This window comes from Sebastes fasciatus, chromosome 8, assembly GCF_043250625.1.
Source record: "Sebastes fasciatus isolate fSebFas1 chromosome 8, fSebFas1.pri, whole genome shotgun sequence".
In the NCBI taxonomy this organism is placed as follows: domain Eukaryota; kingdom Metazoa; phylum Chordata; class Actinopteri; order Perciformes; family Sebastidae; genus Sebastes; species Sebastes fasciatus.
The window spans coordinates 23775634-23798244 of NC_133802.1; the positions used below are offsets into that span (position 1 = coordinate 23775634).

Genomic DNA, 22611 nt, shown 5'->3' on the forward strand with positions numbered 1-22611 from the left:
AATATTTAGATGGTATATATTTAGTGGAAATACGATGGCATAAGCAAAACAATAGTATGTTTTAAAGCTGCAAGGGTTTCAGTGCAGAGAGGTTTACTCTCAAAGGAAACATGCAACCAGAGGTCAGTAATAGCTGTGGTGGCTTGTGGCTAACGATGGGAGGAAATTAGGTAAACGTAGGGACAGATCAATAATCTATTGCTCAGAGTAAAAAAGGGTTTAGTTTTTGTTAGACCATTTTGAAATTAGTGGCGTTAAAACAAATTTGTGTTAACGCGTTATTATCGCGTTAACTTTGACAGCCCTAATTGTAATACTTATATTATTATTATTATTATTTATATGATCAATGATGAAAAAAGCTGCATAGATTTGTATACTTTTTTTATATTGTCCATCGTAAGTCCGACATTGTTATATGAGTGCAATGCTAAATCAGTGGAGCGCTCTTTTTAGACTTGTGTCTATGTATTGTAACCTCTCTTGAGTTTGCTGGCTGTTGGTCAAATATGTCAAAACTGTAACCAGTGGACAGTTGCTGGATCGGTTCCAGTTTCAATGTAATTTTCACCATATGGTAAATCAACGGGCAGACTTGACCTAATTTATGGAAACGCTGCGTCGATCAGCTGCAGCTTGTTATCTAAACCGACCACCTCTTGAGTCTCTTTTTGTCATCTCTCTGTAGATCTATTTAAAGAAAGGTACAACCTTCAAATCTTCTGAGATGGATGGCACAGTGCTAAACCACAATAGGCTTATTGAGGAGATCCAGCCTGGTTTACTGATAAGGATGACTCATCGTTTGTGCTAGCCTTTCCCTTACAATGATAAAATGGTTACCGCGCGGCTTCCTGAATGCTCTTCCATGTAAAGAAGTCATCACTTTCTGTAATCTGACATGCTATTAGTTTCCAACTTCATCCTCTCCTGTAGTTACAGTCAGCAAACAGACAGAACATGTCATCATGAATAATACAAATGAACAGAAAACCCTTTTGTCTTTGCTGTTAAGACACCGTTTCAAAGGATATGCATGTATCAAAATTTTAATAGCTACTCGCCTAACCGGATTTAAAGGACTTATGAAGTACAAGGCAGGTGTGGCACTAAAACGGAAGATTGTCTTCCCTCTATTTAGCACAATAAATGTCTGTGGAGAGAAAGAGAAACAGAGAGAGAGAGAGTATTAATCACTTAATAATCAGATAAAAATACACATTTCAGCAAATGCACAACAGTATAGATCCTTAAAATATTAACCAAAAGCAACTGAATTTGATACAAAAACAAAAACAACATTCATGTATTGCAAGCATCTTCTCTGCATACATACAGTATATATCAGTAAACTTAACTCATACACATACAGTATGTAGATAATGTGTAAAAGTTGTGCATTTTGTGTCCCATAAAATGATCTGAAAGCAATTTGAACGGAAGTTAAAATAGCTGCCAGGATGTTTCTAATGTTGGTATGTTGTCCCAGTCACTCAGTGCCGTCCTGCACATCACGGCTTTGGTGGTTTCAAGAGAAGGAAACGAGCAAAAACCGAGCGGGGCGGGCAAGCCTCTTTCTGTGGATAACCTCATAATTGTTTAAATAAAACATGGCGATTTGCATGAAACTTTAATGAGACTGTGTGCATTTGCACAAGTGATACGGGCCCTTGTGCTTTTGACAAGGCAACCCTCACTACATTAAGCCCTGCAGAGCTGCTGGAGGATGGAGACAGCGGAGTCAGAAGGGAGAGGAAGAGGAGGAGGAGGAAGAATGGGAAAAGAGACGTACAGTAAGAGGCCTCGTGGTGGTCACATGACTGCGTGTAATTCGTGCACTTCTAACAGAAATGAGGTAAAATGATGTTAACAAGAAACGTAAACATCTTAAGAGAGGAATATGGAGCGGAAAACGACGAGCCTTTTTCCTCCCTGAGGACGAGACACAGTTCTGTCACATGACCTCCGTGATATTAATTTGACTGAGACCTACAGACAACTCAGAACAAGCCAGCACAGTTAAACCCGATTAGATCTTACTCTCTGGTGACTATTGTAGGTCAGAGCAGCGACTCCCTAGTGTCAATCCTCTCAGAGATACTGTAAACACTCCCAGTCAGCATTATGGTCAGCCGTTATGACACACATGGAAACGTCCCAGTTGCCGGTAGCATGACTTTTCTTTTAAATACAACCATTACACACACATGTTGTGTGCACAAGCATGATAAATACACATAAATGAATGCACACACATGAACTGACTCAAAAATGAGCAACTACAGGTTGACATGCACACACATACACATGGCTGCTATGTATGTAGCGAGTCTTTTTTTTTGTAACGCATGACTAAACTGCTGCAGAGCTACTGAAAATTTCATAATCCAGAGCTGAGCGAAGAGGAGAGGCAGAGAGGAGAGGAGAGGAGAGGCAGAAAACAGGGGAGATGGAGAGCGAATGAAGCAGGCAGCAACTGTGGCAGCAGCAGGCTGAGGAGAAGCAGGGCGGAGGGAGCCAGAGCGAGGGAGAGGGAGCTGGGCAGAAGACGGAGGAGAGGGTGGGAGGGGGGATGGGCGGGAGAGAGAGAGAGAGCTGCTTCACACACAGAAGCTCCAGCCATCAGGCAGGGTTGCAGCATCTGCATCTATGAGGGCCACAGAAGCCATTCAGAGAGCCCCCTTCTTTCAACCCTTGTGGTAAATGGACTGCATTTTATGGGTCCTCTAGCCTGAGAGCCTCACATTCACACACATTAGTGCAGCAATGGCGTCGGGCTCAGCTGCCAGGATAGGGTGCTAACCTGCTCACGTATTCCTCGCCATGCCTTTTCCCCGTTACTGCCATTTTACAAAAGAATATTTTAATGTTCCTAAAAGGAAAGCCTGGTTTCAATAAAGACAATCCAGGTTTTTCGGCATATGAAATTTACATAATTAATTTAATTAATATCTTGGCAAAATATATAAATACTAACGTGCTATTAAGTACGCTAAAACAGTACGTACGAAACCTTAGTATGAAACCAATAGTAAGTAAATTGCATACTATTTCCGGTGAAATATTACAGTATGCAACGCTGGACCCTACGGCGGCATAATTATCCCACAATGCAATGCAGTAGTGGCGACAACGTTGACGGACAGCTCTGTAACGTCAATAATGCTTCTATTCAACTGTAAGTATACAGATTTCACTTTGCTAGGCGTAATATATATTTAGAATTAATTCAGACTTTACAAACTGTCGTTTTGGTCAAATGAGGTTTGTATGTGTTACCATGGTTACACGTCTCCAATCGGCAAGGAGGCTCTCAGGAAGTGACGACGTAAATTATTGCTCAGTGCGTCCGTAAAGATACAAAGTCCTGTTTGTTCACACAAAAGTATGTTGAACGATGGTACACATATTGAGTATGTAGTGAATAGTATGTGATTTCGGATGAAGCCATGGCTTAAATTGCTACTCTCCTTTTTTTCTTTTAAAGATACTGATTTTAAAACATATTTGACTACAATTGAAAACGTAAAGCTCAAAAAGTCTAAATTGGCAAAAACTATTAAGATATTTAGACATTTCAAATTTATTCCAATTGTTTAAATTTCGAGAAGCACATCTCGAGGAGCTCTGAACTATTTCTGTGAGAGAGAACTCATTTTTTACACCTTCAGGTCTTCCCCCAGCAAAAACACATTTCAGTGAGCCCGGCTGCAGCGAGAAGGAGAGCAAGTGTGCTCATGCATCCCTGCACATGTCGTCCATTTCGTCCCTGTCCTCACTTCATCTCTCCCTCCCTCTCTCGTTCCCCCCCTCCTTGAAAATGATCTGTTTCGCCGGCCTTGTACATTGACACCGGTCTCGACTTGGCCAGGCTCGGCTCAGCGTGGCACGGCCTTGCTCCGGCCGCCAGCTAACCGGGGAAGAGTGGATGCTGCGTCATCACCCAGCCGTCTGTCCACAGCTATGACACAATCTAAAGGAGCCACAACTTAAAAAATGTGTGATGAAGAAGATGAACTGCTTTCTTTTACAGTTGTTCCCCCCCACCCTTCTGTTTGAAATGTATCTAGAACCGTCCCGCCGCCTCTCAGTGACAAAGACATACAGAGCAACGTTCTTCCATCAAGGTCGCCACCTGATCTGACGTCACGGCCGCTCGAGCTGCCAGAACCAAAGCAGCATCGGCTCCCTTTGGCATTAGAACGAGACTAGATCGAGGGCCATAATTAGATTTGCCTGAAGCTGAGAGCTGACAGGACTGCTGGTGGAGGCAGGTGCGCAGAAGAGACAAGAAGCACAACACAAGACGCTTGCACGACTCGCATGCATCTGTGACAGTAACGCACGGATGTGTGTGTGTGGAGTAAAAGACAAGTGAGCTGTGTGTTAGTCAGTGAATTTATCAACAGTCCCACTTATCGAAGGACATGTTTGCCACGTGTGATCTGAATCGTGTCTCCTCTGTGAGCGCTGGACTGGTGCGTTACATAAGTCAGCGTGCACGGCGTAAAGACAGCGAGGTATGAGACAGACAGATACTGAGCACCTGAATGCACACACACACACACAATATCGAAACAGATCCGTTGAGCTAATGATGATGACTAAACAGATTATCACAAGCTTGTTTTTTTCAGGTAGGTCTTGCTGTATTTTAAGGTACACTGTGTGGACGGGGAAGGAGTTATACAACACCATAAAAGTGCAGCAGTATTTAAAAGAATATGTGATTGGAGGTGACCGTTTTGAATAAAAATACCAATTTTGTTACATAATTCTTTGTTAAAAATAGACACCAAACGACGTTACCATGGCAGTAGATTTTGGCCTTGCTGCTCAGTCCTGTTTATAAACACACCAGCATTAAAACTGACCTCAGTACACTTTGCATCTAGATTATAGCTGAAGCAGATATTTTATGATGAAGTATCCTTGCTTCTTTTTAAAGTAACAAACAGGTTCCTGCTGTAAAACACAATACAGGAACACTACAGAGCATAAATGGCTCAGATTTTCCAAAATGGCTGCATATTTCAAGGAAGTTTTTAACTTTCCTGAGCCTTCATTTCTCCCCCTATCAATATCTGAGAGTAATGACTTTTATATCTTTTATCGTTTTTAATCAGAGGCCGATCGGTGCAACAAGAGCAAGACACATCTGTCATCTGACATGAATAAAGTCATCTTTAACAGGTTTTGTTGACAGGTACACATGATGGGGATATTCAGGGACTCTCAAGGTCACCCGGCCGTTCTCACACTGAACGTCAAGCGATGATAGAAACCCCAGAGAGACACGTGTCTCCTCTAAGACAACCAGAGTCCTCTCAGCCTGCTGCTGCTTTTCTCTCCTGCTACAAATTAATGTTTGAACAATTAGGAAAGTCTGTCATGTGGAACGACAGTCTTTCAACAGTTACTGCCTCTGACCTTTTCCCCAAAGCCCTGCAAGCACATCGTCGGAGATACGGCAACGGCCCACCCAACAGCTCGAGAGCTCCGCGACTCTCACACTCCCCAAAGGTCTTCGAGCAGGAAAACATAATTACATTCTGCAACCTAATTGTGAAATTAAAATAACTGTAAAGACAGCACACTCAGAAGCCGACCGTCACGAACCACACTACGTCTTGTCTTTGTCTGAGTAAACTCCAGCCACAATGTATGACTCACATCGATGTCATGAGTCCACTCATCTACTGACCATTGTGTGAGATATTACCAGAACACCAGTCAATCTGCGTAAGCATCAAAATTTGCGTGTATGCTTATCAATTATGGGGGGAAAATCCAGTCGTTGCAGTCACATTTAAATGACAACTATCTTGGTCTTAAAATAATCCTGAATAATGTCCTTGTTAGGCTATCTGTCTATCAAGATGCCACACGAGCAAATCATGTGATTAATGCTACAGAAATGTCCTAATCTGTGGAACCACACCTCAACTGACTTTGCTATCAAAATGAAGAGAGGCACAAGAGATGAGTTGTGATGCGATGCAGTGTAATCATGTTCTGGCTTGCAAATAGAGGCAAAATAAAAGTAATATTGCTCAGTTGTAATTTGAGATTTTAGACGCCTGAGGTAGAGGGACAAATACCATTCGTAAATAGGACTGGGTATCGGTTGAACGTTTGTGATACCAGTGTTTCAAGACATATAGGGCCTATCCAATAGAGTGCTGCAGGAATGAGTCCTGAAACCCGGAGATGAGTTAGCATTTTAGCACTTCAGGTTCCCTCGTCTAAAGTCAATGGGTTTTTTGATGGGTTTTTAGTTAGATGCCTGAAATAAGGTCTGTGGTTAAAACAAGCTGAAGAAATTTTAACATTTTGTTCCACGATATAAATACGTCAGGAAATATCCCACTCGTGAATTTTGAAGCTTTTATGTGTCTTAAAACAGGCGGTTGCTAACAAGCGGCTAAATGAGACTACTAAACGTCATCACGCCAACTCATGCGCCTTTACAGCCTCGTTGTGTATACTCGCGACCGAGGTGTAGTTAGTTTATAGCCTAACATTAGCTTTTTACTTCTGCCGATCGCATTCACGCTTCAAAAATCATAAAAGTGGTGTTCATTTGTGAAGATTATCTTGCTGAACAAAACGTGTAAGTATCATAAACATTTATTTGTCACAGAGCTTAATTTCTGTAATAATCCAAAACCTGAAGAAACAATCCCATTGGCTTTTTGTCGAGGAAACCAGTGTGATTCTAACTTCCTGGTTGGCCTACAAAAATACGTCATCCCTGCACCACTCTATAGCTGTACTTTAGAAATACTGACTTTGTTTTTTACCACAAAACCAAAGTTCTTAAAAGATAAATGTTATTTAAACACAAGCTGCTGTACAAGAACTGGTAAATTACTTTTATTTAAATCAGTTACTATCTGAACAAGACTTTGAAACTGACATTAGATGCCAGCTTTTGATACTCTTTCTACATTTTGGATGCGACGAAAAAGGTTTGATACCCAGCCCTATAGTCAGAAACATCCTTTGGTTTAAACAACTCTAGTAAATGTGAGTTTATAACATCACAATGCATGATGTGTTTGTGTGTTTGTTTGCAAACTCACTTTCTGAGACTTCAGGTAGAATGGGTCCAGGTCCTCCAGTGGTACCGCCACCATTCCCTTAGGGATGTCCCCGTAGATGTAGGGCAGGCTCTTCCCAGCCTCCAAGTCGATGTTGGGTCTGGGCTTGTTCTCGTCATCGTCGTCGCGGTAGCTGCTGTCCTGCTTGGGTGGCTTCTTGTTTTTCTCCTCATTGATGCGCAGCTCAAGAGTTGCCAAAGATTCCACAGTAAAATAGTTGAAGCTATTAGGTCCTGGCGGTGCAATAGCTGGTGCAGCCATGTTTTCATCCTGCAGCTACCTGGTCTTTAGGTTCGTACCATCCACAGTAGCAGCTCTGCAGACAGAGAGGAAAGGTTAACCAAACATCCACGGTACTTTTCATCTAAAGACCTTTCATAAGGGATGTTGAGCGAGTGAACACTGTCTGTTCTTTATCTAAATTTAGCTATAAAATACTAAATACTAATACTAAAATCTTTCTTCATGACTAGGAAGAGGTTTGGAACAAGTGACAAAATGCATAGGGGAAGTTCACAAAGTTGTGATGATAGAAAAACAAGTTAAAAGGTAGAGAAAAAGCAATACAAACACTGTAAATGCTAAATATTTGATCCCACGGGTTTCAGAATAGAAGAAAAAATTACTATAGATAATATTAAGTACTACTAAAATGTAGGGCTCTCGTCCACCAAAGAAATTCTTAGTCGACTAATCGATTAGATTAAATCAACAGATCGGTAAAACTGAGTTTCTCCACAAAGAACCACACAAAAGCACCACTTTAAATCTTGTGTTTACCAGAGATGTGCTCAAAGGTTTCTTAGAAATAAGTCATTCAACATGAAAAAAGGCTTAAAAATGACTAATCGACCAAAGAAATCTTAGTCAACTGAGACCAAAACGACAGATTAGTCGACTTATCGTCTAAGAGGGAGCAGCCCTACAAAGATATCTGCCTGAATGTTTCATTCTTGCCACATTATTTATTTATACTATTCCCATTTAACAAATAGCTGGTTTTCCTTGATCCAAATTAATGAGGATAAGAAAACACAGGCAATAAATAACAGCCTGAAAGCAGAAGACGACAACAAGCAGGCATCCTGATTGTAAAGGGGAATTGAATGATAGTGTTCTCTACGATGTTTGTATTATATCTGTCCATCCAGAAGATGAGTTCAGCCGTCTCTGAGAGGAATGTTTACTTCAAGCAGCCTCCAACACTGTGGACGAGTATTTATAATGTCTCGCTCACTCTTTAAATAACTATAGATATGAATAGATACTGTTTATCTTGTGCAACACCTTTTATTTTGGGTACGCAGGTATCATTTAAAAAGTCAAGAACTAATATTAATTGTGTCCATTCATTTCCAAAAGCTAAAAGTAATTATAGTAATGTGAAAATATCCTTTTAAGGATATTAAGCTCCCTCATCCTTCAGTCTCTCCCTCTCTTTTCTTTTAGCTCCGTTAAGAAGATAAGATGAATGTGACTCGTGTTCAACGATCCGTTAACGTCAACAGAGAAAAACCCGAACAATAATACATCTGATATAGGATATTATACAGTATATCTAACTGGTACCCTAAAACATGCTCAGTGGCTTAAAAGGTTAAATTGGTATATATAAATAGACTAGTTAGGTTTAAGACTATACTGAGGGGATTTTTCTCCACCGTATAGAAGGATGTTATCATGTTTAGGAAGTGTTATGTAATCATTTCATGTTTCTTGATGCTATATTTCGTCTTTGTTAGGTATTTTGTTTTGTTGTGAATGTTAAGATCTTACAGAGGCTTTAAAAAAAAAGCTAAATTAATGTACTTCACATGAGTGACTTGTGTTCAATGATGCGTTAACGTCAGCAGAGAAAAGACAGAACACTGATACATCTGATGTAGGATATGATATATCTTAACTGGTACCTTGAAACATGCTCAGTGGCTTAAATAGGTTAAATTGGTTTACATAAATAGACTACCAGTAGTTAGGTTTAAGAGATAAATCTTGTGGTTCATGATATGAGACATATTTTGTCTATGTTTACATACATACTGTATATAAGGATGATATCATGTTTAGGAAGTATTATGTTGTTTTGTTGTGAATCTCAAGATTTTGCAGAGACTTAAAAAAGTAACGTACATATCTGAGAGACATTTTTCATCAGTTATATGTTCAGGCAACAACAGTATACTGTGCAGCAAAGGTGAAACTATATGAGCCAATATTTCCCCCCCGAAACAATCTATGTGTCCTCTGACAACAAAGACCCATTTAAGGACTTTACTCCTTATGATTTTTTGAATAGCTGTGGAAACGCTAACAGTGCACTTAATGGCTGCATGACTCAGTGGAGCCTCTTTCTCCCAGCACACTTAGATGTAAAAAGCGTATGATGGTTACATGACAACTGCTCAAGCTGCAGGACATTTCAGGGTCAATATACTAATGTGGAGGGAAGAAGAAGAAGAGGGAGCTGAGACGGAAGAGGAGTTCACAGCCACACCTGAACTGAGACTATTTGTGGTATATATATTTCCAACATTAAATCCCACCGTCATCACACACCAAACCTTTTGTTTTTCAGCCTAAGGTTGGTATAGAGGAAAAGATGCAACCTAAATAAGAAGAACATCGACCATATCTGAATCACAAGGCCTGTCACTTCCCCTGCTTGCATAACACAATATAATTAAACATGCTCGACGTGTGAAGCAGATATCACACAGCACTCTATCTGAAAAACACATGAAAACATGCAGCCTGTGAGCCAAGACGTCTGTTTTAAAATGGACCCCAGAACCTCTCAGTCTCTGAAACCTTCTGCTGCTCTGCTGGTGCTGACTATTTCAGCACCACAACCACCAAACACACCAACACCAACATATGCATATGCACCAATGCATACATGCAGGGTTGATAGAAGAGGGGGGGAGAAATCATAACCAATCTGACTGGGGAAAAAAGGGTTTTGCTGTAAAGCAGGCCCTCTAGCTGAGCTGTATAGGCCTGCAGTTCATTCTCTTCAGTGTTAGGAAGTCATAATGAAAACACTGGTCTTGTCTCAGTCTCTGCAGGTTGCTCATCCAGGTTTAAGTCTGTGCAGTCATTCTCACAGAGAAAACAGGCACATTTTAGACATCTTGGAGGCATGAGAAATGAAGACTTGTTTACTAATCGTGATCATTAAAAAGGAGGGGCCTGTAGACACCAATATATATTCATTTAATAGGCTATGAAAGTCTTGCTCGACCACCACAGAGAGAAGAAGAAGCAGGAGGACTGCGCAGAGAATGAACCAAATTGTGCCAAAGCAACATTGCTGCAGCGTGTGTGGTTTGTATGTTGAAAATGACACACTGTGGGGAAAAGCAATCGTGGATTTGTCAAAGTCAAAAGTGTGATGTCGATGCATCATAATAAAATCACAGCAATATGTCACTTTTTTTTTTTATTCAGCGTATAAAAGAAATACGATTATTTATTTTTTTTTAATTCTAAGGGGGAATATTATGTGCGTCTTTTTTGCGCGTCGCCTGGAAGGATCTGCACCACACCCGTGGAGCCATGTCGACTACCAAATCAATAAGGGCTCTCTATCGCTATCTATCTGTGCACAAGATGCTAAACAACCAGCATAAAACACGCACACATGAGTCTATAATATGAGGTTGAATATAACAAAATAAGACAAATTAGAGAAGAGTTATGATGCTGCCACACCAAAAAAGCACCTGGAGGAATGTAAATCTGTTGGCTGTTTGATGGAGGATGGAGGCGACTACTCACATAGCATCGATGCTTTATGGTGTTGCAAGAGCACCATCCTTGTAGTCCGGAGGGTAGCCCACCCAAAAACAAAAAATAGTGTCCAAAATATGCAAAAAAAATCTCTTTTTTTAGGGTTGTGCTGGATCAGTCAGTCAGACGGTGCACTACCTGCAGCCTATAATAACCTAAGAGGCATCTTCTCTCACAAAATGTCTAATCAATGGTCGGCGAAATCCGATAAATTCCTTGCAATCGACATCCTAAATGTGTGTTTTCGTGCTCTGGTCCAGCAGATAGATGCTCAGCAAGAAGGCAGACACTCCTCTTCCATCCAGCTCCCCAAAAAAAAGGATGCTGATCAGCTCAGTGAGTGTGCAGCTCTGCGACATTTACGCAAAAGGATACCTACAATCTAGCGCCACCTCCCAACAACATATGCACCGTTTTCTCACACGATTTAAGCCTTTAAATGAAGGATACTCACTCTGTAAAGCGTTACAGTGAATCTGGAGAGCCGTGGCTGGACTGCAGATGTGGGAAAGATGGAAAAGATTGAGGAGAAGCTGCGGTTGTCGCCATATTGTAGCTGCTATCTTCCACTTCCCCCCTCAGCTCAGCTCAGTGCTGTTCGAGCAGTTCGCCTTGGCTGCATAATTGATGACTCTCAGAAGGCAGAATGTGAGGGGAGTGTCAGCAAAGTGCCTTTTCCTCAAATCCTAAAGGTCATTTAGGCCAGCAGCCCTCCAGACCTCATTGTGTGTGGTTCACATAAAATGCAGCTGGAGCTCATGGGTGAGATTGTGCACATGAAAAAACATGCACAAGGTTTTTCTGACAAAATGCATTGTGTCTTCACTGTGGTTGAGTTTGTAGTGCAGGAATTTACCAGTCAGAGACTTGGCTTCCACAAGGCCAATGCATGTTTCAAGATTCAAGATTCAAGAGTTTTCTTTGCCATTTGCATTGTAATACATTGTACATTGTAATTCTGAGCAGTTTACACCGAGTCAGCTTTAAGAAAAGAAAAAAAATGAGAAAAGGCACAAGGTAATTACAGTACAAAATAAGTAGCACATTCAACTCAACACAATAAATAAATAAATTATTGAAATGTAAAACGCCCTCAGTGTAGTCAATAAATAAACTAAACTACCCTCTGCATAGGAAAGATACCCCCAGAATAAAAATATACATATGCTCCATGACCATGTTAAAAGAACTTGTAACTCTCATAAAAATATTTTAAAAAATAAATAATTAATATATATGCATTTAAAAACATATGTTAGTTGGTTATAAGATTTATTCATTGAAACATGGAGCGTCTCATCTAAGTAATTGCAAACTATTTTCATTTATAGCCAGGCTGCTGCCCTCCTCCTGCACTCTGCTCTTTATTTAAATAACTAATTAATATGCAAATAGGCAGCTCTTAATCTGGTGTAACCTGTCTTTTATTATGTAATGTGAATGAATGAATACAACTGAATCAAAATTAATTGAAAATATTTATTAAAAAAAATCATTCATTTTCTGTCTTTTTTTTCCTATTGGGACATTATCTCAGCTGCAATAAAATAGTTTAAGGGATGTATAGATCCAACTTTTTCAGTCCCAATACCGATAGCGATACCTGGGCTTTCGGTTATCGGCTGATACCGAGTACCGATCCGATACCAGGGTTTAATTAATAAGCTGTATGCTTCACTGTGTGGAAGTGACTGGGATCATTCTTTCATGTGTAAGGCAACAGCAGGCTTGACTTAAGCATTGATTTCCTAACAAATAAATATATATAATACATTTAGTGAATTGTTGTTTGTTATTAAAATATTAAATCGTACACCAGCAACTTGGTAAAAAAATCTTCAATATTTACAGGAATCACAATTGAAATTGAAACCTTTTTAATGCAATAACATATTGGTCAAAACTTAAACAGGAATTAAAATTCCAGTATACAATGTATATAAACTATAGAACTATCTATAAAAATATATATACATATATCGGCTCCATTGTCACCGATACCTGATCCAGCTATTTGAGTCAGTATCGGCCCGATATCTGATCCAGTATCGGTGCATTCCTAATAGTTATATTATTATTATTATTATTATTATTATTTATTTGGAATTTATTTTGTCAGGATCTCATCTACAGAGTTTATTTTATTTTTTACTGACATGCCCATGATGTCATTGGCTGGAAGGAACTGAAGTTGTTTTGTTTGCGATAAAAAAAAAATTAAAAAAAGTTCACCGAGCACTCTGGGGGTGCGCCGGCTTTTTTTGGAGGGCAGCATAGACTATCATTATCTGTCACAAGTCTATTCATCTGTCATATGTCAATCGTTCATCATCAGAAATGTATAAAAGTATGTGTGAAAGACAAATAATATAACATAAAATGGCTATTTTGAAGACTACTGTTAGTAAAAGTTACTTGTATTTATATACTTATATACACATGTCTCCCATGTGCGCTCATGTGTGGCTAGGCTGTTCAGACAAGACTCCAACACAAACTACACGGAAGCCCCAAAGCTATATCTAGTGAAGCCCGTCTTGCAAAACAGTGTTGGCCGCGGTCGGAGGACGCAGGGGAGACCGTAGCTTTGGTCTCCAGGGCCGGCGTCTCTGCTGTACTCTGCTCCTCTACCTGCCTACTTGCCTTCACTCACACGCCACGCTCGTTCTCGCTCTTTCGCTCCACTCTCAGGTGCATGCGCGCTCACTCCACACTGCAGAAGAGTTAGTTTAGCTCTGAGAATATCTAGTGAATGGACGTTTGTGCATAAATAAATGCTGCAGCTCCTCCAGACCAACAGAGGTTTCCCGTGTCTTGTGAAGTGACGGGGCTCCGCAGCGAGTTACTTTATCGTCTCCCACCGGGTGCCGATGTCTCCTCTGTTCCCTCCGGCCGCGATCGGGAGGCTGAGGCAGGAAAAGCCAACACTAGGATCAGCATTGATTCATGGAGAGACCTTCGTCTGGTCAGCTAACATTACTGCCAAGCAGGTGAAATATAGAGTGATATTGTGGTTTTAGCTGACGTGTGTCGCCTCACTGTTTTGACGGATGCTCGCTCACATTCAGGTAACGCGAGCACAAGGGTGAGCACGAGCAACAGGACGCTGACTTTCGTTGACTTTATTGGCCACAGTTGTCACTGTTACAACCAATTCCTGATTCTTACAAACAGTCCTTTTAAATGATCAATTATCAAAATTGTTGACAAATTTTCTGTTGATTGACTAATTGACTATGTATCAGAGTGATCTTATGTTAGCAGGGTCACACACCTCAAATGCAGCTACAAACTGTGCGATTAATTTGCGATTAATCACGATTAACTACGGGCAAACATGCGATTAATCACGATTAAATATTTTAATTGATTGACAGTCCTAGTCCCAATACATAGTATGTCAAATGCAGTATGCCAAAAAATACCAGGATGTCCTACTACATCTGGTCGCATTTTGCAGTATGCAGGCCAGCATGCTTTTCTGGCTATTCTGACTCACAATCCTCTGTACAGCGGATTTATAAGCAAGAGGGTCAAAGTTCAAGTATGTCCCAATTGTGTGCATACTGCATGCAACAGTACATACTTTGTAAGGGCAGCTGCAGTAAAAGTAAAAAGAAAAAGTATGTGATTTGGAGCGTAGCAAGAGGCTCGTCCAACTTCCTGTTCCTCCTCCAGACCTCACAACAGTGATGTTAAGTGCATGCGATTTGTAGTAAATAAGATAAATAAAATATGCAAAACCACTAATGCTTAGTGAAGAACCTGTCAGACAGTTAATAAGATATATTATATTTTATTCCTTAGTATACATAGGGAGAAGTTCAAGTGAGAATGATGTTGAATATGTGAATATTTGTAGATGTGGTCAACATTGACAGAACCTGGGCCGTGATGACATCACAGAGGGAGCAGATTAAATGTGTTCAGATGAAGTAGTCAGACCGCCACCTGGTGGAGGGAAGATGTTATTCTCCTTTCATGCAGCAGCTGTCTCGTGAAGCTTCCAGAAAATAATTTTAAAAAAGCACAAGAAATTCTGACAAAGGATTTTTTTTATTTGACATGAAACACATCCAATGACAGTGTGACAGTGGTTTTTTTGTCAAGTAAGACATGTTGTTAGAAGTTATCGCACCATTGAGTAGTCCAGAATGTCTTCGCTGCAGCTCGACGATGCATAGTGAACAGACAGTCGTTGAGGTATACATTGTGGGCCCTTGAGTTTTTTTATTTTGTGTGAAAGATCCTAATTTCATTACCTCACATGTACATTTTGTGCTTAGAATAACTTTGGAGGTTTGAAATGCACGCCATTCCTCACAACACGACAACTTGGAAACTGAAATAAATATTCAAATGGAGATGGTGGATATGTCGAGTTGCATTGTCCGTGTCGAGTCGTCCGTTGAGACAGTTTTCATCAGATCTGATGAAAACTGGTGATGACGAAGAGCAGAGCAGTGAGTGAAATGTTGGCATGGAAAAAGAATGACTTATTTTCACACAAGAAGGGCATCCGGGGAAGAAAAACCTTCTTTGTTATGACATTGGAGGAAAATAAAAGTCTGTCAACTTTCCCTTATTGAATAGCACCAATGTCTATTGAAAAAGGCTTGAAGGCCAACATGACATTATAAAACTTTATTAAAACTTGTCGGAGTGAAACAGTAGCAACAAAGCAATTATCACACAGCAGCTCAGAAGCTTCACTTTGTTATTCATGAGTAACTCTAACGTGGCCCAGATACTGGCTCGCATACATGTCATCAGTGTCCGTCACTGAATGAAAAGTGGTTTACTGACGTGTTGTGCTGTTTGTCAAGCTGCTTTGAGAATCAAACCAGCTGTTTGCAGAAAATTGTGCAGTTTTTAAAGAAAGATTATATCAGGAAAATATCGATGAAACCCTATAAAACATATCTGATTCCAATCTTGGATCGAAAGAAAATACAGTGGCGGCGACATAAAAAAAAGAAATAAAAAAAAAAGGTTCAATATTCTGGGATCATTTTCTTACAAAAGACAAACCTTGTTGCACCAAAAAAGCCAAATATCACTGTTAAAACTGGACACACTCATTCACACACACTCCCTCATGCACACATACACACACATAAAATGATATTGGGAAAGTGCACATTGTTCCTGCCAAAATAATCTGAAACCTTTTTTTGTCTCTTTTGCAATGTGATGCCATTAAATTAACAATGCAGAAAAATGCTGTCAAGTATGAAAGATCAGTCAAGTTTTTATCGATAACGTTCATATCCATGTACACATTAACACCAGTAATATTTGACCTCTAAAATACAGTATACAGACAACATCATCACCCTCGTTTATTACCTCCGTTTCTTTTCTATAAAGGAGGATTCTGCCATTTTTAAATCACGGGTTGCTTACTGATTGTTGTTCATTTCCTAATTTAATTTTTTTTTTCAGTGTTACAGACATTCAGAAAGAATTGGTTTCAATGGTAATGATGAAATGAGAAAGGCATGACCGCAAACGTCTTCGCAAAAAAGAACAAGACACCCCCCTTTCCTCTAAAAAATGGGATACGAGTGTATTCGGAGTTATAAACGGGCGTCCCGATTCCACGTGTGAAAAAATGGTGGAATAGTCCTTTAAATACACTAAAAGTACAGCTAGAAATGAGGGATTAAACATAAAAAGTTCCACAGGTTTAGTAAGGCAAAGTTCTGTTCTTGATATCCTATTTGTTTAGAAATTGAACAGTCCGTAATCCTAAATGTCACCATGGTGAAATAAAAAGGCACTGACTTGCCTTCTGATGATCTACGTTTATCTAAAATCGACTGTGACGCTAACGTTAAGTGAGAGATGCTTTAACGTGGGAAACTACACAGGCTGAAAGCTAGCGGCTCACTTCAGTTCAAGCCAAGGCCTGTTGAAAGAGGCTGGGACACGGTTTTGAGCTCTGGGGTAAGACACATGCGCAGTGTAAAGCTGGGCATTCACTGTGCGATTTTAGCCCGATTCTGGCCTGGCAGTGTTATTTTACACGTACAGTGTGAGCATTCGGGTCGTGGCTGATGGTCGGACCGTAATCGTACAGTAGGAGTATGAGTTACACAACAACATGTCTAAAATCGTACAGTGTATGCTTGGCTTAACTGGAGCTGCGGTTGTGCGTTGCTATTGGCTTAATTTCGGCGAGTGCAGATCATATTTTACTGCTCATGTGTTGTACCCCAAAGATATGACGCGTGACATCTCCTCTTTTCACCCTCCTTGGTTCAGGCCAGGAAACTGGTAAATTATCCAAATCTCAACTCATAGTCCACTTACTCGCTTGTTCTGGAGCTTTCAGTTGTGTTACACAGTCCCAATCAGCAGACGGAGTCCTAATGAAGACTGAGTGATTTGTCTCTTGACTGCCGAACCAACCAATCTTCTGCTGTGTGACTACACGGCTTGTTACTGTTTGTTTTTGTGTTGTTGTTGGTTTGCATGTTGACATTGATTGCATTTCAAATTAGCATGCACACCTAAACATCAGCTTCAACTCTTCTTCTGAAAAATCGGTGCTTTTAAAAAAAGTATTAGTACTTCACAATCATAAGAACTATCTAACGGACCGACTCACACCGAAAATGTTTCTGCCCATCGAAGATGACCTTTAATATCCAGGTTTGTATGTTTAAGAAGCGAGTCTTTCTTTTCCCACACCAACAAATGATTCAAGTGTATTTGTTTTTTAGGACATTTTGTAACGTGTGAATGCCGACAGCACGTCTGCTGGCAAATCCACTATCTGATGAGAGCCACGGTGCACCTGGTTGAGGAAGGTAATCCATCAGGGGATGCACTCGCTGGTGGCACTTTTTTAATACTGATGTGGATTTGCTCTCATGAAAGCAGCAAACATGGGTGGTGGGGGGTTTGGGGGTGTCCCCTTGAGGCAGGTGAGACAGGAAGCGGACTCAGAGGTGCGAGGACTTAAAGTGCAAGAGGGTGAAAGTTCCAGCTCCTCTCAGCAGTTCCAGTGCGCCATCCTGCCCTTCAAGAGTCGAGGGGGTTAAAACAAAAGAAGCACACGATGATGAATGGATAAAACCAAGGAATGGAAGGAGGGGAGGATTTCTTTCTTTGATGAAAGTATGTCGTTAAAATGTCTTTAAAAAACATGAATGGGATGAGGGAGATGTGGGATGCATGGAGGATCTACTACCGAGAGGAGAGAAGATATCCGTCCCCCTCAGTAGATCTCCTGGACTGCAGCGGTTGAACAGATGGAAGCAAACAAGGAACAGTTTCTGAGAGGGAAGCACATTCTCGTTACTGTACTCGCATTCCCACATTGTTTGGTGTTTTGATGTCTGAGCTTTAACGTCGGGGGGTTGCTACTGAACGCACCCCAAAGTCCTCCTCCCTCACTGTGTCTGTTCTCAGAGCCTGGCTCAGGTTTCTGCATTGTCATCAGTTGGTGAATCACATGTTGTAGGCCACGTAGATGGGGTCCAGTTGGTCTGCCAGGAAGGAGTCTCGCAGGTGCATCCTCTGCTTTTCTCCTCTGGAGTTGATGGGGATCACCCCGGGGTCCACGATGACCACCACCCCGACGATGAGGTGGTGCTCCTCCAGGACCACGTTGGTGACGAGGGGCACCAGGTCCAAGGCCTCCTGCTCCGAACCGCTCAGCTCCGCCACCACCACCAGCAGGTTGGTCCATGTAAACACAGCGCTGAGGAGCAAGAGGTGGTCAGTCATGTTTTCTGTGTTCCTGTGTGAACTACATGCTACGGTCTCTCTCAGTGAGCGTAAAGAAAAATATATATATCATGAAAATGACCATCTGAAGAACCTCACCTTTCTGCGATGCAGCGGTGAGCTCGGGACACCGACGTCTCGATGTCGATGGGGTGGTAGCGTAGCCCCCTCAACTCCAACGTTTCATCAAGAGAGCCCACCACAAACAAGGCATCGTGACGATCTGTAGCAGAGAAGAACACAAGTATTTGATTAATCATAGTTATGGACTTAAAGGGTACCTTAGGTATTTTTTTCAACCCTTCTGAAATTGGTCCAGAATTGAGGGAGAACGCTGTAGACGGCAGCTGCTCACTGGCTGCAACTTGGTACTATTGGGGCAAGTTGGCACTGCCATTTACGTCCACTAAACGTGCTTGTTTTTACCTTTGTGGACCAATTTCAGAAATTGTTGTCCCTAGTTAGTCACTTAGACATAAACACATGTGAAACTAGGGCACAGGTTGAAAAATGCCGAAGTTACCCTTTAACCAGGGTTGTTATATATACTGTCTATAAATTTGTCTACCAGAAGACATTTAGCCTTTTTTACTGTTCATGGTATCTATCTATCTCTGGTTGTATTTTGGCATTGCCGGCAATATTAAATTGTTTTCTGGTTATTTTTGCATCAATGTGATGATGTACCTTTATTTTTTCAGACATTTAATTCACTGATTTAGTTTATCAACAACAATTTCTCAATAGACTTTTCTACATCATGATATATGTTGATGTTGCCATATAAACTTGTGTATATCATGATATGTTATCGATATCGCCCACCTCAATAGAAAGGCAGAAAGGCATGAGCAATGAGGTCAACTTTTTTTAAATGTCCTCTCACCTCCGCTCGCATCCAGCAGCTCGGTCCTCTTGATGAAGCCCAGGTAGCCCGTCCTGGCCCACAGAGTGTGGGGCTCCCCAAAGCTGAGTCTGGTGTTGAAATGATCCGCCTGCAGGCTCTCCTCCCCGTAGATGGTGTAGTAGCCACTGGCACTGTGAGGGCTGTTCACCCAGATCTGAACAAACACAAAACAAAAAAGGTGATGAGGCCTGTATGAGTATTTTATTTTTTTACATTTGTGTGACCTCTAAAATCCGATATCACATTCAAATAATACATTTTTGTGTCAAATAGCTGCGCTCACTTCGCTCTGTGCAGGTGAAACCACTCAATATGTTGCAGAATCATGAAATGAAAAGGTGAATTGGTTAAATATCAGCATCCCATGATCCTCTCTGCCCACTCACCTCCCCAAGATGTGAATCTCCCAGCGGGCCTCTGGTCTCCGGGTTCACTATGATGACCCTCACTCCTGGTAGGATCTTAGAGGAGAACATAAAGTTTAGCTTTAGAGATAATACGACCACTTCTATTTCCTCTCTGGGTCTGTGGCCAGTGAGAGCATCTCACACACACACAGACACGAGTCTTTTTAGTCAATAATCAATACTTACAGTGCCTGACTCCATGAGGGGAAGACTCTGTGGCGCTCCTCGTTCCACCAGTCTCACCCTGAGGGACAAAAAAAACGGCCTGTCAATGAATTCTGTTCGATCTGACCGACGTGCCGCGTTTGTTTTCACCAGTCGGATCATGTGACAAATTGCAGTTGTTTGCAGTCTTACCTGTCGTGGCGCAGAGACTTCATGTCAACATAGACGGTGGAGGGGTCTGGTCCAGCAGTGCCCTGAGGACGCAGAGAGGAAAATAAATAGTCTGAAATGGAAGAAATGTGACCGAACCTGAAGCTTTTTGGCCCATTTATCATTCAGCAATACATGAGGTTGGTATGGAAAAACATTTCTGTAGAGCAGAATAAAGAAACATGCACATGGTAATTAAAAATGCAACAAAAATAACTGGAGGGTAAGTGATTCAGATTAAGTAAGAGGAGTAAGTGTGAACTATATTTCAGTGTGCGTCTGTCTGAAACCAACCTGCAGGCAGATGGCCAGGTTGACCCTGGAGCCGAAGGCGGTGCTGACGGCGCGCGGCGACAGGCCGAGATCTTTGAAGAGCTTGGAGAAGGACTGCGTGAGGGTGAGGCGAGGACGCTCCTCTGCGATCACCACACAGCTCCGCACGCACGACAGATTCAGACCCCGCGCCTGGAGACAAGCACGGCTAAGAGGTTATTCACACTTTTAACAGTTACGTGTAGACTGAGACTGGCACGAACACGAACTCAGCATTAGTGGACATTTTATTCTAAAGTGCTTTGACATATCGAGCTACGCTGAACCAGATTCATGACTTCATAGATGTAAACTTCCACATGCTGTTAACACTTACAGTCCATTTAATAAGTATTTATCTGTCAGATGACCTGCAGCGTGGTCTGGTTTGAACGGTCTGAAAGTGCAATGCACCAGTTTTTCTATTTATGTGCCCTATCTCTCTCTCCCCTCATTTCCTGTCGTCACCTCACTAATAGAGGCATAGGGCGCCCAAAAAATAAATAAAAACTATGACTTTTGAATGAATTGCCTTCACAGCAGATAAGGTTCCTGTGCAACCAATTCATCACTGTGTTGTTGTTATTATTATTATTATTATTATTAGAGTAATGACAGAACAGTAATTTCAAAGGGGAACCACATGTTGCATCATTATTTCAGGTGGGTTTATGAGTGTGATTCTGACCTTCAGCATCTCCGTCTGGGTGCCCAGGCCTTTGGTGCAGAGCTCCATGACGGAGTAGGAGCAGAAGGTGTCTCTGATCTTGTACTGACTGAGCGTGCTCAGCCACAGAGGCAGCGAGCTCTCCAGCTCCAGCGGAGGGATAAGGATGGACTGGTGACCTGAGTAAACACTGGGACAAAAACACACACTCGCTACAGCAACAGCACCACATTTACAGGATGTTGTGTGAAATATGGTATTCAGTCTATGTGTGTTTTTTTGTGTTTTACCTGGAGAGGCACCACAGGACGAAGCCCAGGCCACAGTACGGGTCCAGGCAGATGGCTATTTGGCGTGAGGAGTAGAGCTCACACTGCAGCTTAATGGAGCGGCACAGAGTGCTGACTGCAGCATGAGACATCTGAACAAAAAAAAAAAACATAAACTCTTTAAAAAAAATAGTGTATGCTGTCATCAAACCTACACTTTGTAAGAGCAAGTCCACCTTTAAGTCCCTCTGGCTAATGATTGCTTCATGTTATATATGATATGCGTGATTTGTAAGAGTAGTTTACCTTGACTCCAGTCAACATGCCTGTGGTGGACACACTGAAGTCCAGGTAGGCCAGCATCTCAGCTGTAGGGGGTTTATAAATGTGCGGAGGCCGCTTTCTGGGAAGATCATCTGGGAGAAGAGGGAAGTTTTTGTTATTTTCAACAAAAAAAAAATCACAACTGTTAGTGTTATTGTTTGCTATTGGGAATGTGCTGCAACCTGGTAATTGTTGGGTGTTTTTGTATTTGTCATATGCAGCACCACTCTGTTGCAATTTGCTGAACATATTTTTACATTTAAGAAAGACTTACTGGATTTAACATTATAAACATGACCACTGACTATTTGTGTAGAAATTTTGCCACAAGTTCACAGACTGACCATACAGTCGATCCAGCCATATACTCCGTTTTGACCGAGTCTTGTTGTGCTATAAATCTGTGTGCTCCAAGAGATGTGTTCTTAAAGGCAGTGAAGTACTCAATGCCATGCTTATAACAACTATGGTCAGCAGCAACCTCACGTAATGCCTAATGCTTCTAAGCTGTTCTAATTAGAACAGAGCTCAATAGATCTCCAGTACCTGTGTCGATGATAGTGGGCCACGTCTTGATGTTGACGCTGGCAGCAGCCTCCCTGGACCTGAGGATCCTCATGAGAGGCTGAGTGGTGAGGATGCAAGCGGCTTTGCTCACCTGTAACACCAATCAAACACATATAGAAGTTCATTCAAGGATATAAACTACCATGCTTTTACC

General features: G+C 41.4%; 2 protein-coding genes across 10 annotated transcripts in view; both read right to left on the reverse strand.

Annotated features, from left to right (window-relative positions):
• Positions 1-11577, reverse strand: part of scn8aa (sodium channel, voltage gated, type VIII, alpha subunit a) — a 56049-nt gene extending 44472 nt beyond the window's left edge. For 4 of the 9 annotated variants that reach the window (XM_074644483.1, XM_074644476.1, XM_074644482.1 and 1 more), the window contains exons 1-3: positions 10881-11575; positions 7086-7419; positions 1035-1153 (exon numbers count right to left, since the gene is read on the reverse strand). In XM_074644483.1, the coding sequence (XP_074500584.1) occupies positions 1035-1153; positions 7086-7364 (398 nt within the window). In that variant the 5' untranslated portion in view covers positions 7365-7419; positions 10881-11575. Of the gene's footprint in view, positions 1-1034; positions 1154-7085; positions 7420-10880 lie in introns of all 9 variants that reach the window. The other 5 variants (XM_074644479.1, XM_074644484.1, XM_074644480.1 and 2 more) reach the window with 4 other exon arrangements.
• A 3352-nt stretch (positions 11578-14929) lies between these two features.
• The window catches only part of dip2ba (disco-interacting protein 2 homolog Ba), a 47797-nt gene continuing 40115 nt past the window's right edge, over positions 14930-22611 (reverse strand). Inside the window, exons 28-38 of the mRNA XM_074644487.1 lie at positions 22437-22548; positions 21873-21982; positions 21588-21718; positions 21319-21487; positions 20613-20783; positions 20301-20362; positions 20130-20187; positions 19923-19997; positions 19516-19690; positions 18729-18852; positions 14930-18603 (exon numbers count right to left, since the gene is read on the reverse strand). Coding sequence (XP_074500588.1) covers positions 18351-18603; positions 18729-18852; positions 19516-19690; positions 19923-19997; positions 20130-20187; positions 20301-20362; positions 20613-20783; positions 21319-21487; positions 21588-21718; positions 21873-21982; positions 22437-22548 — 1440 coding nt within the window. The 3' untranslated portion in view covers positions 14930-18350. The remainder of the gene's footprint in view (positions 18604-18728; positions 18853-19515; positions 19691-19922; positions 19998-20129; positions 20188-20300; positions 20363-20612; positions 20784-21318; positions 21488-21587; positions 21719-21872; positions 21983-22436; positions 22549-22611) is intronic.